Source organism: Miniopterus natalensis, chromosome 22 (assembly GCF_054644295.1).
Source record: "Miniopterus natalensis isolate mMinNat1 chromosome 22, mMinNat1.hap1, whole genome shotgun sequence".
In the NCBI taxonomy this organism is placed as follows: Eukaryota; Metazoa; Chordata; class Mammalia; order Chiroptera; family Miniopteridae; genus Miniopterus; species Miniopterus natalensis.
In genome coordinates, this window is record NC_142102.1 from 3,929,095 (window position 1) to 3,943,459 (window position 14,365).

Consider the following 14,365-nt stretch of genomic DNA (forward strand, 5'->3'; position numbering starts at 1 on the left):
CATGGTCTTCTCTAAGCTAGACAAGCTCACACAAAGCCAAGGAAGTGGGGATCAGTTATAACCTTGCATTTTAAGGAAATATTGAAAAATCTGAATTTCAAAAAACAAATTTGAAAAAGATAAAAAACCACTACACCTGTCCCTTCCCAGGTTTCATCTGTAGTTGAAAGACCATGTATTTCCCTTATTCATTTACTTTGTCCCTCCTACTTGTTTAGTTTGTTATGGGACCACCAGGACCAGGAACCCTGCCTGAGTCATGTTGAGCTTTCTCACATGTATTGTGTGCTCTGAAGTTGGACTCAGGCACTGATGAGTGACAGTCTAGGGACAAATCCCTACCCCAGCCTCCCAGGTTCAACTGGTGTCCTCCATGACCAGACCAACTCCAAAGATCTCCTTGGGTCAGGTGACAGCTGGTGAGTGAGTCACTCAGGGCAAACCTCTCTGCCTTACGAGACACACATCCTGGCACAGCTGGCCTACCTCTTGTGACAGTAGCAGATCCGAGTGCTGCCACTATGTGGCCTTCTCTGACCACCCAGCACAGCCCAGGGCACAGGCCAAGTCAAAGATGAATGACGGGCCAGGCACCAACCACTCCAGAAAATAATAGATGTCGGTAAGGATGTGAAGAAATCTGAACTCTTGTGGACTACTGGTGGGAATGTAAAAGGGTGCAGCCACTATGGAAAAACAGTTCCTCAAAAAACTAAACAAAATGGGGCCCTGGCCGGGTGGCTCAGTTGGTTGGAGTGTTGTCCCATAAACCAAAAGGTACCCAGTTCAATTCCCAGTCAAGGCATATGCCTGGGTTGTAGGTCTGGTACCCAAAGGCAACCACTCAATGTTTCTTTCTCTCAAATCAATAAACGTCTTAAAAATTCTGAAAAAAGAATTATTTATTTCTGGAATTTTGTTTAATATTTTCAGACCACAGTTGACTGAAATGAAACCTCGGATAAGGGGGGGACTTACCCAAAAGAATTGAAAACAGGGTCCCAAAGAGAGATGTGCACAGCCATGGGCATAGCAGCACTACTCATGATAACCAGCAAGGAAGCAACCCAGATGCCCTTTGGGATGAATGAATAAAGAATGGGGCATACTTGTCCAAATGGGTATTCTTTAGGCTTCAAAAGGGAGGAAATCCTTACACATACTACATGGATTTACTTTCAGGACATTATGCTAAATGAAATCAGCAGTCACTAAAAAAACAAACACACACACACACCCCCGATATTATAGGATTCTACTTATATGAGGCATCTAGTCAAACCTCAAAGAAACGGGAAGCAGAATGGCGGTTGCCAGGGGCTGGGGCAGAGAGGAGTGGGGAGTTATTGTTTAGTGAGTAGAGTTTTGGTTGTGCAAGATGAAAAGCTCTCGAGAACGCTGTGAATGTACTTCATGCCGCTGAACTCGACACTTAGAAGTGGTCCAGATGATAAATTTTATGTTGTATATTTTACAATTAAAACTAAAAAGAGTTTTTAAAGGTAAAAGTGAATACATAGCTTCAGGGAGAAACAAATTAAATAAACTCGTGCTCTGTAATAGGGCAGTTATACAACGTTTAATATGTATACTATATAAACTCGTAGCTCTACTATGTTCTTGCCGCTTCCCAAAGCATCGTCTCCAAAGCCGCCCACCTCAGAGGCCAAAGCTCCCAGCCAGACTGGGCAGCTCAGCACCCTTCCACCCCCAACCTGGCGTCCCTCCTGCCCTCGCTTGAGGAGTCACACAAAACACCGGCCTCACCTTTTCCCACTGAGTTTTATTCCAGACCAGTTTTACAATGGTGCTGATTTAGAACCTGTCCATTCCTACACTAGTGACAGCTTCATCTTCCTTCTACCCACAGACAAAAGAATAGAAGCTACTGCCCAGCTGTGCGCCTGGCATTAGCTAGACTTTTAAGGAATCCAGAACAGAGGGCTGGAGCCTGGCGAGCAGGGGTCCATGACACAGCCAGCTCCCTATGCACCTGCGATGGGGACAGAGATGGTGACCTAACAATCTACAGCCCTGGGTCGCAGTAGTGTGGTATCAGTGTCTGTTCCTTCCTGGCCCTGCTGCTTTGATCAGCCTGACATGAGGAACCACCGTCACCTCTGGCACACAGCAGAGGGACACAGGCGACACGCAGGCCACACAGCCACGGAGAGCAGTGAGAACCCTGAACCTCCATGCGGTGCCCTCACCACGGGCCGGCCCTACCTGCTGCAACAACCAAGCAAGGACAGCTCTGCCCTGGCCAAAGTCCCTCAACTGGGGGCATGTTCAGGTGCTACCCTGTAGAGGCTGAAACCAATCCTTCAGGAAAACCAGCAGCTCACATGGACAAGAGTGTCCCATGTGCCAGGCACTGTGCTGGGATCTGGCGTCTCACCCTCATAACATCCCTGAGGTAAGTCTGATCATTGTCCCCATTTCACAGATGTGGGATCAGGCTCAAGAGTGTAGTCACAGAGGTGCCTAAGGTCTCAAAGCTATTAAGTGACAGGGAAAAGCAGTAGAGGGGCTCAAAGGTCTGTATGACCTTAGTTTTCAGTTACCCCAATACCCCAAATTGCCCCTTAGGAAACAAGGAAAGAGGGATGGGAGGTGAAATCCTGACAGAACCACTTCTAGAAACTTGGAGAAAACCCAGCCACCATGGTGATTATCAGTCAAAGTGCCTGAAGGGGCAGCCACTAAGGGCAGGCACACTCACTGCTGCCGGTGCCCCTGCCCCAGCCAACATGCAGACCCTCCTCCCAGTGGCCTTGCTCTCAATAAAGAAAGGCCAGTCCCTTGGGTGCAGTTCTGCAGAGACCCCAGATAACAAAACTGCTGTCCTGTTTCTCAGGTTTTTGCTTAAGAGAGCCTACTGTTGCATGAGCAAGGGAAATGCCTGATTTGGGTCAAAATAAAAATGCCAGTCGCCACCCAAAGCTTGTCCGCTTCTCCTGCTCCCGGGACAGCGCCAGTGCTCTTGGGGCCAGGTCTGGGCTCTGCTGTCCCATCGGAGCAGGGCACCAGCGCCTCTCACAGCCACAGCCAGAGTTCCAACAGAGAGAAGGGAAGGGTGCCCAGAGCAGCCTTAAAGCTAAGGCATCAGGGCATGTTTACTGTGAACCTGACAGTGGCTCTGGAGGAAGAGGTGGGTGGAGGCACAGGAAGAAATGCAGGAGCTCCCAGACTGATACCCACCCCACTCCTCCCAGGGGGCGGGGAGGCCACAGCCTGGGACAGTCCCTTGGGACAGATCCTACTCCTTTGGGGCCCTAGTAGCTAGTCCACCTGACATTTTCACTGTGTCTCTAAAGTGCCATTAGCAAAACCACAGGAGTAGGGGTGGGGGCGGGGGCGGGGGCAACAACAGCCCTGGAAAGAGGACTACTGTGCTGTGGGCACAGGGAGTCAAGAGGACAGACGATCCCCACTCCTTGGATCTGGGGAAGCTGGCTGCCTCCTGCCCCGCTCAGGTGAAATGCCCAGTGCTCTCTGGCCCCACTCCCCTCACCAGCAACCACCCACAGCCTCTCCTCCCTCACACCCTGCTGTCCTGTGCTTCCCTCTCCCCCCCGCTGGGGCCCTGGCCCAGGTCCTCAGGCCAGTACTGGTCCTGCATGTACTGCTCCATGTCCGTGCTGCTGTCAGGCTCCCTGTCCTCGGGGTGGGTCCAGGGATGGCTGGCCTGCTGCTGCTCCCACTGCACCTCCACCAGCTGGTACAGCTCCATGGCAGTCATGGCATCCTCCACGGATGAGTGCCCTTGCTGGCCCACCTGTAGATGAGAGCCCACACGTCACTATCCATAACCTGACACACCAGGCGCTGTGCACAGGCCTGAGATCATGGACTGTCAGAACGGCAGTGTGCAGCTTGGCACAGGGAGAAGGGCATGGGATTTCCAGACAGAAAAACTCAGGAACCTCAGCCATAGCACTAGCCAGCAAGCTCCTCTAGCCTGTTCCCTCAAATATAAAACAAGATAAAAATCGCCACCATCAAAGGCCTGGAAAGCAGAGGGAACACTGGAGGTGAAGCACAGTAGGAGCAGGAGGTACTAGCTGCCCTGACCGAAGGCTCCGTCTCCAGTTGCAAAGGCAGGTGCAGAGCCTAGAGCTGGGTGGGGGGACAGATCTGGAAGAGAGGAGCGTGGAGAACGCGTACTGGTAGAAGGAGGCTGCTGAGGAACACCCAGGGCTGCGAGAATGTGGGAGGCCCAGGACCTGGTTAGGAGGAATGACCAGCTGGAGGTGCAGCCCCCAACCCCACCCCACCCTCATGTACCTGGATCTTCTTGTGCAGCAGCTGCAGGGCCAGGTCCTTCAGAGAGACCCGGGCCCGGGTCTGAAGGGCGGGCTGGCTGAGGAGGTTGGGGACACATGTGGTGTCCCGGGTCTGGCTCCGAGGGTGGACATACTTGAGGGCCTTGAAGTCGTTGTGCAGGGCGTGCCCTACCACCACCTTGCCCTTCAGGAGCTTGAGGATCTGTGGATGGAGAAAGGAGTCAGGAAGGCCCCACTGTGGGCGGGCCCAAGACCAGTGGGCACACAGATCCCTCTGGAGGAGGCAGCATGGAGAGGGGAGACCAGGAGCTCCAGGCAACTACACTGCCCTACTTGAGTCCAGACCCTTCTACTTACTACTTGAGATAAGCAGGGCACAGTGAAGCTCTCTGAACCCGCCACACGGGAATGCTGCCAACTGCATTCCATGGTTATGGAATTATAGTCGGTCATGGACAGGAGAAATCCAGTAATTCAAGCAACGTATCTTTCTCCCTGCACAGGCTCACCTCGCCGCCTGAAGACCTCACCAGCCCTCCCACTCCACTGAGTCTTCCCCCAGCTCCTATCATGGCAGGTCTCAGCTCACATGTCAAGAGGCCACCCTGAGACTCCCTGTCCACATTAGGACCCCTTTCTGTCGTGCAGGGGATTCAACGCACTAAGTACACATTTAGCTCTGGCATGCTCTACACTCCCCATGCCCACTGTAAGCTCCCCATACACACACAGGAACCCTGTTTGACTTGACTGGTGATGCTCAGTGAAAACTCAGCACACAGGTGATCACTGGGCAAAGTCCACAGAGCCAGGCTGGTGTAGAGAAACACTGTACACGGCACCTCACACACAGGTCATCTTCAGGATCCTGTCCCTCTGCCCCTCTGCTGTGCAGGACCCTACTGCCTTGCTCAGCTCTGGCCATGACATGCAGTTCTCCTCCCTGCCTTCCACCCCCCTCAGGCTCTGGAGAGGTCATGCCATGTCCAGGGCCACAGGCCTGCAAGTCCTCCAGCCCTCTTGGCTGGGCTTGGCTCTTCTTATCACCAGCACTCGCCTCCCACAGCCAGCAACACATGCCTATCACTAAACTCAGCTTCCACAGAAGGTAGATAAGGTGCATTTAGACTTTGAGGGTAGGGACATGCTACCACTCCAGTCACACACCCCAGCCATTTGGTGGGAAGAGAGCAACCATGCTCCACACTGGCTCAGAGTCTGAGTAGAAAAATAGTGGTCCTGCTTACAGGAGCACCACCAACCAGACTAAGGTCAGCACTGAGGGTTCGCCATACGCCTCCCTTCCTGTTGCTTCTGTCTTCAGTAGCCTGCTAAATAGAAGAGCTTCAAATCTTTTGAAAGAAATGCTTGGGCTGTATATTATGTGAAAAAGTATACCAGTATTTTCCAAATTTACCTAACCTCAAGAATAACCCAGAAACATTAATTCTCCTATAATGCTTGTTTTAAAAATGCAGAATGTCCCAACATGACAGATACATCAGAAAATGATTTGAGAATAATGCGTGATTTTGCCCTTAGGAAACACTAAATGTATGCAGGAAGCCACGCTCAGGTGACCCGAGCCATGCAGGAACACACAAATTGCACACCCCGCAAACACCTACCAGGGAGCTCCGTTCACCTGTGTAATGAGCCACCTCACATGGTGTCCCCACTTCCCATCTGATTTCAGGTAACTTACTGGACCACTTCACTGAAACACAAGCTGCAGCCCTTCTGACAGCTACCTCCACGAGGAAACTTCAGGTCTTTTTCAAGGTAAAGTGCCATCCTTACCAGTGTATGTATGTATGAATTTCTTAACCATTTAGCACATGCAGAACTGTGCTACCATTGTCCAGGTGTGGAGGCCAGGCCTCTTTTTATTTGTGGGGTGTCACTGTGACATTTTTTAAGTATCCCCCCCATAAGCTCTGAGGTTTTTATTGTGTCAGTTTACACAGCACGATGATTTTTAGGCACACACACCAGAGTCTCCTCAGGCCTAGAGACATAAGGAATCAGAAGTTCCATGGGGGGATCTGGGGACAAGGAACTGAGATTAATAAGGCTTGAGGCATTTCTTATGCTTAAGCACGTTTGGGGATTCCTGGCACATAAGTGTGATTCCAACCACTAATTAATTTTTTTCAAAGTCCTGAAAAACTAACCTAAGGAAATAGACCCAAATATTGATGCCTGAAGGTGATAGCACTGTGGGCCTTACAAATTTTGCACACCAACCCAAACAAGTCCCCACCTGCCCTCACCTCTTTCTGGGCCACCTGGAAGGGGATGGCTTTGCGCATGTGCTGCCGAGTGATGCCACTCCAGCGAGTGCGGTAGTCCACAATGGGCATCTCAGGCCGGATGTACTTGTCATAGAGGACGTCACCGTGGTAACTCACCACCGAGCAGCGGGCCAGCTCACTCACCCGCCCTCGGGGTCCTGTGCCCACCATCTCGCAATCGATAGCTACGCACTTTCTGGGCAAGGCGCCAGAGGATTCCCTGGGGGTGGGCTTTCTACTGCATGGGGCACCTCCAGATTCAGCCCTTGGACCTTGCCTCCCACGGCTGGCAGCTTCAGTGCCTGGCGGTGCCTCTGATGTCATGGGTGGTGGGGAGAATGCTGGCTCTGGGGGCATGCTCTGCATCCCCTGCTCCTGCAGTAAGGCCTTCCGGGCCATGAACCGCTGGTGCTGTCGGCTCTTCCGCTTGTGCTTTCTCCGAAGCACATCCTTGGCATTTGGGTTCGCCAGCAAAGGGCACAGGTGCTGGGAAGGCTCAGTGGCTTCTCTGGGTACCATCCCAATCTGCTTACCACTCGGGGCAAGGGAGGCCTGGGAGGTAATCTTCCAACGGGGCAGCACCCTGGAAAGAAACTACAGGGCAGAGGGGTTGGGTAAGGATGGGTCAAGCCAGCCCTCTGTTCCTCCTGGTGTGCCCCGCCCCGCTGCCCTAGAACCTGTACTGTCGCAGACTACTGGACTGCGTCGAGGACCTATTTTAATAATTGCCCTTATACAGTCAATGCCACATGCAAACCACTGCTTTAAGTACTTCCCATGGAATCATTCAGTCTTCCCAACGACCTGAAAAAGTATTATCCTCATGCTACAGGTAAGAAAACTGGGGCATAGAGGTTAAGTACTTGCTCGATAAGAGAGAAAAGCTGACTGTGGGGCCTACAGAGCTGGAGGTGACCATGAACTCAGGGCACTCCTAATTTGGTGGAGAGAGAGGTAGAAACTCACTCAGGATGGGAGCGATGGACTAAGGACAGTCACCTGGCTCACCTGGTCAGGTACCAGAACAGGCAGAAAACACCAGGTTAGGGAAGGCCTGGCAGTCCTGGGACACTTTGAATGGTTTCAGGAAGGTCTGCCAAGAGCCCAGGAGGGAAGGGCATCCAGACAGAGAAAATGCTGACACACAGTCCAGAAGGCAAAGCACAGAGGATCACGGACTTATAGGAAGAGGTCTAGAGAAGACAAGGAATCTGAGCAGTAGCAGCAGAGATTAAGAGAAATGAGAGGAAGAGGGCAGGTAAAGTACTATTTGGTGATGCCTGGGCCAGGGTGAGGCAGTGACCTATCCTGACTCACCCTCCCTCCTTTGCTCATCCATTCCCTGAGAAGCTTTTTCCCTTTTAAAAGGGCTCTTTGAACCAGGTGGTCACTGTTCAATTCTCGGTCAGGGCACATGCCGGGTTTCAGGCTCAGTCCCCAGTAGGGGGTTTGCAAGAGGCAGCTCATCAGTGACTCTCAGTATTTTTCTCTCCTTCTCCCTTCCCCTCTCTGAAATGAATAAAAACATATTTTAAAAATAAAGATAAATGAAAGGGCTCTTAACTATAATCAACTTCCTCATATTGACAAGTCACATACTAGAGCCTACAAACACGAGAGCCTTCCTCAGTTTGCCTCAGCCCAGCGGTGGGGACAGCAAGGCCTGAGGAGTCCCGGACTGAGGCTGACCCTCTGTGGGGGATGAGAGGGCTGAGGGCCCTGAGGCAGGGACTAGGGTCAGTGGCCTCCCTGACCCTGTCGGGAAGGTTTCAAAGCCAGAAATAGGTTCCCTGAGAAAGGTCTCAGTGGCCGCACTGTTTCAAGAGATGAAAGCAGCCCTCTTCTAGGAGCCCTGACCTTGCTGCCATGTTAAAACCAGCAATTATTATCAAGGGCAAACCTCCCCCCTCCTGGGCCCCCAGAGGGGCTCGGTGAGGCTGGGGAGACATCTTGCTCAAATAACAACTGCTAGGGCAAGAGCAAACACAAGTCTCTTTCCAGCCCCGAATCTCGGCTTTGGGGCACAGCACCCGCCAGGCCCCAGCAGCAGTCCTCAGAGCAATGTCGCCACGAAGTCAGAATGGTCAGTGGCATCAGGGCCACCAACCTGCTGGCTGACCAGGGAGGCAGTGGGCAGTTCTAGACCCCCCACGGAAGAGCCAGATGCACTTGACCAGGTCGCCATCCCCTCACCATAAAACCAGGGTTTGTTTATGAAACCGAGAGAGTTGCACTAGGTTAGGGACGTCCCCAAAGCAGTTCCTTACCAGAAACAAGACACTGGTGTAAAACGCCCACTCCAGACCCGCCTGCGCACCTTAGCTGTCGTATTGGGGAAGGGAGGGGGCGAGAAACTATTTTTAAGAGCGCGCGACCCCACCCCCAAGCCATGATACCAGTAATCGCCCGAATTTGAAAAAACCTGACTGGATTAGACCCCTGTGCTGCTACAGAGTTCGCGGGACAATAAGTCCGGGGAGAGTCCCGCGCGATCCCGCCGCCCTTCCCCCCCCCCCCCCCCCCCAGCAGCCGGCGTCCTCCCGGGAGTGACGCGCGGGAGGCCTGACCGCACCCCGGGCGTTGGTCACTCACTGGCCACGGCGGTCCGGCCCCCGCCAGGCCGAGTCCCATCGCCCATCGCCCATCGCCCATCGCCCATCGCCGTCCCCTTAGGCCCGAGACCACCGAGCAGGGCGGGGACGCGGGACGGGCGGCGCCCTGGGCCCGGCCTACACACCCGCGGACCGGGAGAGCCGGTCGGCCAGGTCCGGGCGTCCGCCGCCGCAGACTGGGGGTGGGAACACGCGCGGGGCTCCACGGCAGGGTCACGCCGCACCGGCCAGCCCGACCCCGCTGTCCCCGAAGGGTCCCGAGGATCACCTGGAGCAGGGACGGTTCTCCTCCCGCCCGCACGTGGCGTCCGGGCCGCCGGCAGTTCCCACATGCCCGGGCAAGCCCCGTTCCGGCTGCCCGCTTATTGGTTCGCTGAACGGCAGCGCCCGCCTAAGGTCTCTTCTGATTGGCTTTCCGGGAAAACTTGGCTCTCTGCGGGTTGGCGCGCGACAGCAGAAGGGGCGGGGACTCCTGAAGGGGCGTGGCTTGCACCTCCGGCGGGCGGAGCCCGCGGGAAATTTTAAAGCCTGAGCGGGGTCGGGCCTCTCTGTCCTCTGGCGCCGTGCACCCCGCCCCGGAGTCGGGACGGGGCTCCTGGGAGCTCTGTGCCACCGAAGGCGGAATGGCTTCCAAGCTCACAGCCCTGCTTCCTCGCTTGTCGCAGGCATTCAGTGAAGTCGCAATAGATGGGCACGAAAAGATTTTTTCAAAGTCAGAGTTGCTCTTTTGGCGCTATTTTTTCTTTCAGTTTATCCTTTTGCAATACTTTACTGCTAAGTATTAAGTTCCTCCTAGGGACTGAGCACTGAGATACACAGAATAGGCCCAGTGCCTGACTAGTTGCTCAGACCTGGAGCTGTAACAGCGTGGTGAACAGATACACCCAGTGCAACCCGAATAATAATGAGAACAGTAGTAAACAGTTCACATTCATTGTGAGCACTGTGTGCCAGGCAGTGTATGAGTATGTACTATTGTTACTTCTGGTTTACAGCTAAGGAAATTGACACTTAAATTAAGGAGAGCCCTGGCCCATGTGGCTCAGTTGGTTAGACATGTCCCATGTACTGAAAGGTTGCCAGTTCCATTCCTGGTCAGAGCACATGCCCTGGTTGTGGGCTCAATGCCCAGTGGAAGACATGCAGGAGGCAGCAGCAGTGTTTCTCCCTCTCCTACTGTCTCTAAAATAATCAGTTAAAATATTAAAAAAAAAAGAAAAAAAAATAAGGAGAAACAGCTAGGGCCCAAGCAAAGACCATTAAGGATACAGCCTGACTCCTAGCTGCATTTTGCAAGCAGAAATGTCATTGCAAAAGACAAGGGACACTTGTGTAAAGGAACCTGCTATTTCTGACCAGAGTTTAGACACAAGGGAAGCAGGACAAAGGATAAGGCCTCTAGAGAAGTAATTCTTTCTACTCAGACTCTGAAGGCTTTGGGGAGCTGGGAAGAGTTTAAGCCAGAGCTGGTTCACCAGTAGATTTGCAATTTTAGAAACTCACTCTGGCTGCAGTAGAGAGAGGAACAGATAAGGCCTGGAGAAAAGGGGGTTGGAGGGATTATGGACATCCAAGCAAGATAAGATCCTGGTGGGCAGAGTGGTAGAAGCGACAAAGAACTAGGGTCAGAGTCCAGAGCTTCTTAGGCAACATTGATAAGACAGAGGGTGACAGGGAAGGGAGGTTGAGGACACTTTGTGGGAGGTGACTTTGGGGCATGGAGGGTTTTAAGGGAGTCAGTATCCAGATCCCCAACTTCCATGGGACGACTTGAGAACGTTCCTGGAGCCCTTGGGGTTCAGCTTCCCTCTCCCCCTTTTATAACCAACTGTCTCCCACTTTCCAAAGGAAAGTTGCACACACAGTCATTCTACATCTCGCCCTATTGCATTACCCTGGGAAATAAAAAGAAGTCTCAGGGAGAAAAAAACAGTAAGACAATTCTAAGCATGGGTTATTACTGAGGATCCTTCTGTAAGAACCCTTCTACATGACAGGTGGTTTCTGATTCTTAGCTTTCACTACGATCCAAGAAGGACTTAATCATGTTGTCAGCTAATAGATCATTAAAAGTACTTTTTTGAGGATATGACCTGGCTGGATAGCTCAGTTGGTTAGAGCTTCATCCTGATGCACCAAGATTGTGGGTTCAATCCCCAGTCAGGACACATACAAGAATCAACCAATGAATATATAAGTAAGTGGAGCAACAAATCAATGTTTTTCTCTCCCTCTCTCCTTCCCTCTAGAAAAAAATATATGTATATCCCATGGCCAGCCCTTCTTTCTGAAACTTGGGGTCTGCTTCCATGTTCATTCATGCTGTTGGTGGAATTCCTTACAGTTGTAGGACTGTCGGTTTGGGGTCCATCTCAGTCCTCCTTATGCCTCAAATCCTTTTCATGCACTTTCAAAATGGATATAATGTTGGTATCAGATTGCTGTGGTATTCAGACTTCATTGCATTCATTTAAGGACGCTTTTTAAAACAATGTCAATATTTACATTATATCCTTTGTAGGTACTTAGACTTAGACAAAAATATTATCAAGCAAAAAAGTTAAAGCTCCCCAGGTAGACAATAGGGATGGCCCAATATTGGCATCATGACTATGGATGGCAGTATCCCCAGTCCCACCTTTAGGGACTTCACCCTTTTGTTCCTGGGGTGAAAATACCTTCTGCTTCCACAAAGACTGGGGCTCCTATATAATGAACCTCTTTGAGCTGGGACTTGGTGGGAGAAAGCCCATACATACCCAAGCCTTGCCTCTGTGAACCCCACCCTTTCCTCCTCCACCTTATCAACCCAGAAGCATTCGAGATGTAGGACTCGATCTGTTTTGTGCTTACAAACCCTTATTGCCACAGGCAGAGTGCCATTCTGCCTGCCTCATGTATCTGTTTTGAGGACTGTTGGGGATGCTACTGAGCCAGGTGCAGACGTGAAAGGGAGGGTGTCGATCTGGTCATTTTTTAGAGCAGTGGTTCTCTGCGTGTAGTCCTAGATCAGCAGCCTGGGCATCACCTGGGAATTGGTTGGACCTACTGACTCAGAAATTCAAGGGATGAGACCCAGAAATCTGACCTAGCTGATTGACAGCTTCCTGACGCATGCTCAAGTTTGAGATACCTTGTTGAGAGTATGAAGCTGACAAAACTCTGGGAGCCAAATGCAAATCATTCATTTTATTCAGTCAGATTCCCTCTCTATCCGCACTCTTGAACCAACACTAACTTTGGTCCTACCTGAATACAGCCTGTCCCCAAGATACTTATGGTACCTTTATACTTCCCTCAACTGCTGAGAATTTCCAGGGCCCTTAGACCCAGGTTAAATCTCACGTGACCGATATTTTAATGGAAAAATTGGAGGGATTTGACCCAGGGGAACTTCGTTTTCTATTCATATTTGTTTCGTTCTAGACTAGTTTCTTGACACATAAAATGAATCCTTAAATCTGTGGCTCAGTCTCTACTGAACATTGGAATCGCCTGAGGAGCTTAAAAGAATACTGACTCTTGAGTCACACCCCAAGATTCTGATTTAACTGGTCTGAGGTGGGGCCTGAGCCTAGAGATTGTTGAAGCTCATTAGGCGATCCAGCTTGCTGGCAAGGTCAGGAAACGTGGCTAAAGCGCAGTTACCTAGAGAGTCCACCAGAGAGGGCTGCTTCCCTGCTCATCCAGTAACCGGGAACCATTGCTGCTGGCTGTATAGACCAGACCCACGCAGTTGAGGTAAAGGGGTTCCCAGATGCCCTGACCTCTGGCTTACCAACTCTCTTCTGTTCTGAGAATGTCTGTTTTGCTGAGTGACCTAGAGATAAGCGACACCACGTCCCTAAGCCTTGATTTCTGCATTTTAAAAATTGTTAGGAGACGGAGGCTTCCCTACATTCATTCTTTGAATATACATTGAATCTTGTGAAATGGACAAGATGCTGATCTGGGTAGGGAAAGGATGAACTTTCAAATGGGAGAAAACTCCGCCATGACAGGGGAGACTAGTAGAGGGATGGTGGTTTTCATTCATTCCTACGTCATGGCGCCTTGGGTCATGGGGAGAAAATTCATGAAAGAGGAGGCAGAGGACTATGGAATATTTAAGTATACCATTACATATTATGACTCTTCTCTTAATTACCATAACAACTAACGTGATAGATGTGACGAGTTCCATTTTACAAGTGAGGAATCTGAGGCTCAAAGATGTTAAGTGAATGGCTTAAAATCACACAGCCTGTAAGTGGTAGAGCCAGGACTGGAACTGGGGTGTGTCTGACTTCAAAGCCAGGACTCCCTCTCCCCCAAATTGGTCCCCGAGGAAGTGCCCAGCTCCCTGTTTTATACCCTGGTACATACCAACAGGGGTTCTCTTATCCATGTCTCAAATCAGGGGTGCACCCCAATTTCCTTCCTAGATGTTTCACTGAGGCAGGATCTCTGCCCGTTTTGTATCCACAGCAGCCCTAGATGCTGAGGGCTGCCTGGGAGAGACATCCCTTCTCTCCTGTTCCCCTCTGCTCGTCCAGGCCCCTCTTCTTCAGTGAAGAGCAGACACCCACTGAGTCACACCAATTTGCAGCCTTCTCAAGTGTGAATGACATTTCTAATAGGACCAGCTGCTTACTGGCTTAAGGCAGGGTTGGGAGTAAAGAGGAAGTTTAAGAGGCAGGAAATAGGATAGGACAGCCTGTTTGGAGGAGATGGAGGAGCCACTGAGGTAGTGACGGCAGCTGCCTCGGGTAGAAGTGAAGGGCTGATTTGATTCAGAGAGGTTAAGTGCCTGGCCACAGGTCACACAGTTAGCAAGTGGTAGAGGTGGCCGAGCTCAGCTCATGGCTGCATTTTTAGTGTTCCCGAAAAGGATATGACTCTCAACCCAATTTTGGTTTATAAATGCATTTGTGTTCTTTTTTTCCTTTTGCACCTTTTAACATTTTTATTTTATGGATTGATCAATGGATGCTTTAGTGTTCTAAAGGAAAGACTTTCCCAGACTTCTTTGCCTCTGGATGCTGCTGACCAACTCTTCCCTTCTCTGGCCTGAGGGCCCCGGGGGAGCCTTGTGCCTGCGGGTGGAGGAGAAACTATGCTTGGGAAGGAATGAAGGGGACATTTGAGTTTGTTGCTTGAAAAGTTTATTCCCATCGAGGGCCTCGTCACTGGG

The 14,365-nt window shown here is 51.3% G+C and overlaps 1 protein-coding gene across 1 annotated transcript; it reads right to left on the reverse strand.

Annotated features, from left to right (window-relative positions):
- Positions 1-1,439: 1,439 nt before the first annotated feature.
- On the reverse strand, positions 1,440-9,519 carry AEN (apoptosis enhancing nuclease). The gene is made up of 4 exons (XM_016200635.2): positions 9,461-9,519; positions 6,560-7,174; positions 4,288-4,488; positions 1,440-3,778 (listed from the first exon to the last, which is right to left on the reverse strand). Exons 2-4 carry the CDS (start codon positions 7,097-7,099, stop codon positions 3,542-3,544), a joined length of 978 nt encoding a protein of 325 aa, XP_016056121.1. The 5' UTR covers positions 7,100-7,174; positions 9,461-9,519; the 3' UTR covers positions 1,440-3,541.
- Between the last annotated feature and the right edge of the window lie 4,846 nt (positions 9,520-14,365).

What these genes read in the sequence shown, in the direction of transcription:
- AEN (XM_016200635.2), bottom strand. Translation starts at nt 7,099, where the DNA reads ATGGTACCCAGAGAAGCCACTGAGCCTTCCCAGCACCTGTGCCCTTTG. An exon ending in TCCAGGTGGCCCAGAAAGAG is followed by an intron (nt 4,489 to 6,559) that starts GTGAGGGCAGGT and finishes CTCCATCCACAG; the next exon opens with ATCCTCAAGCTCCTGAAGGG. An exon ending in TGCTGCACAAGAAGATCCAG is followed by an intron (nt 3,779 to 4,287) that starts GTACATGAGGGT and finishes TCTCATCTACAG; the next exon opens with GTGGGCCAGCAAGGGCACTC.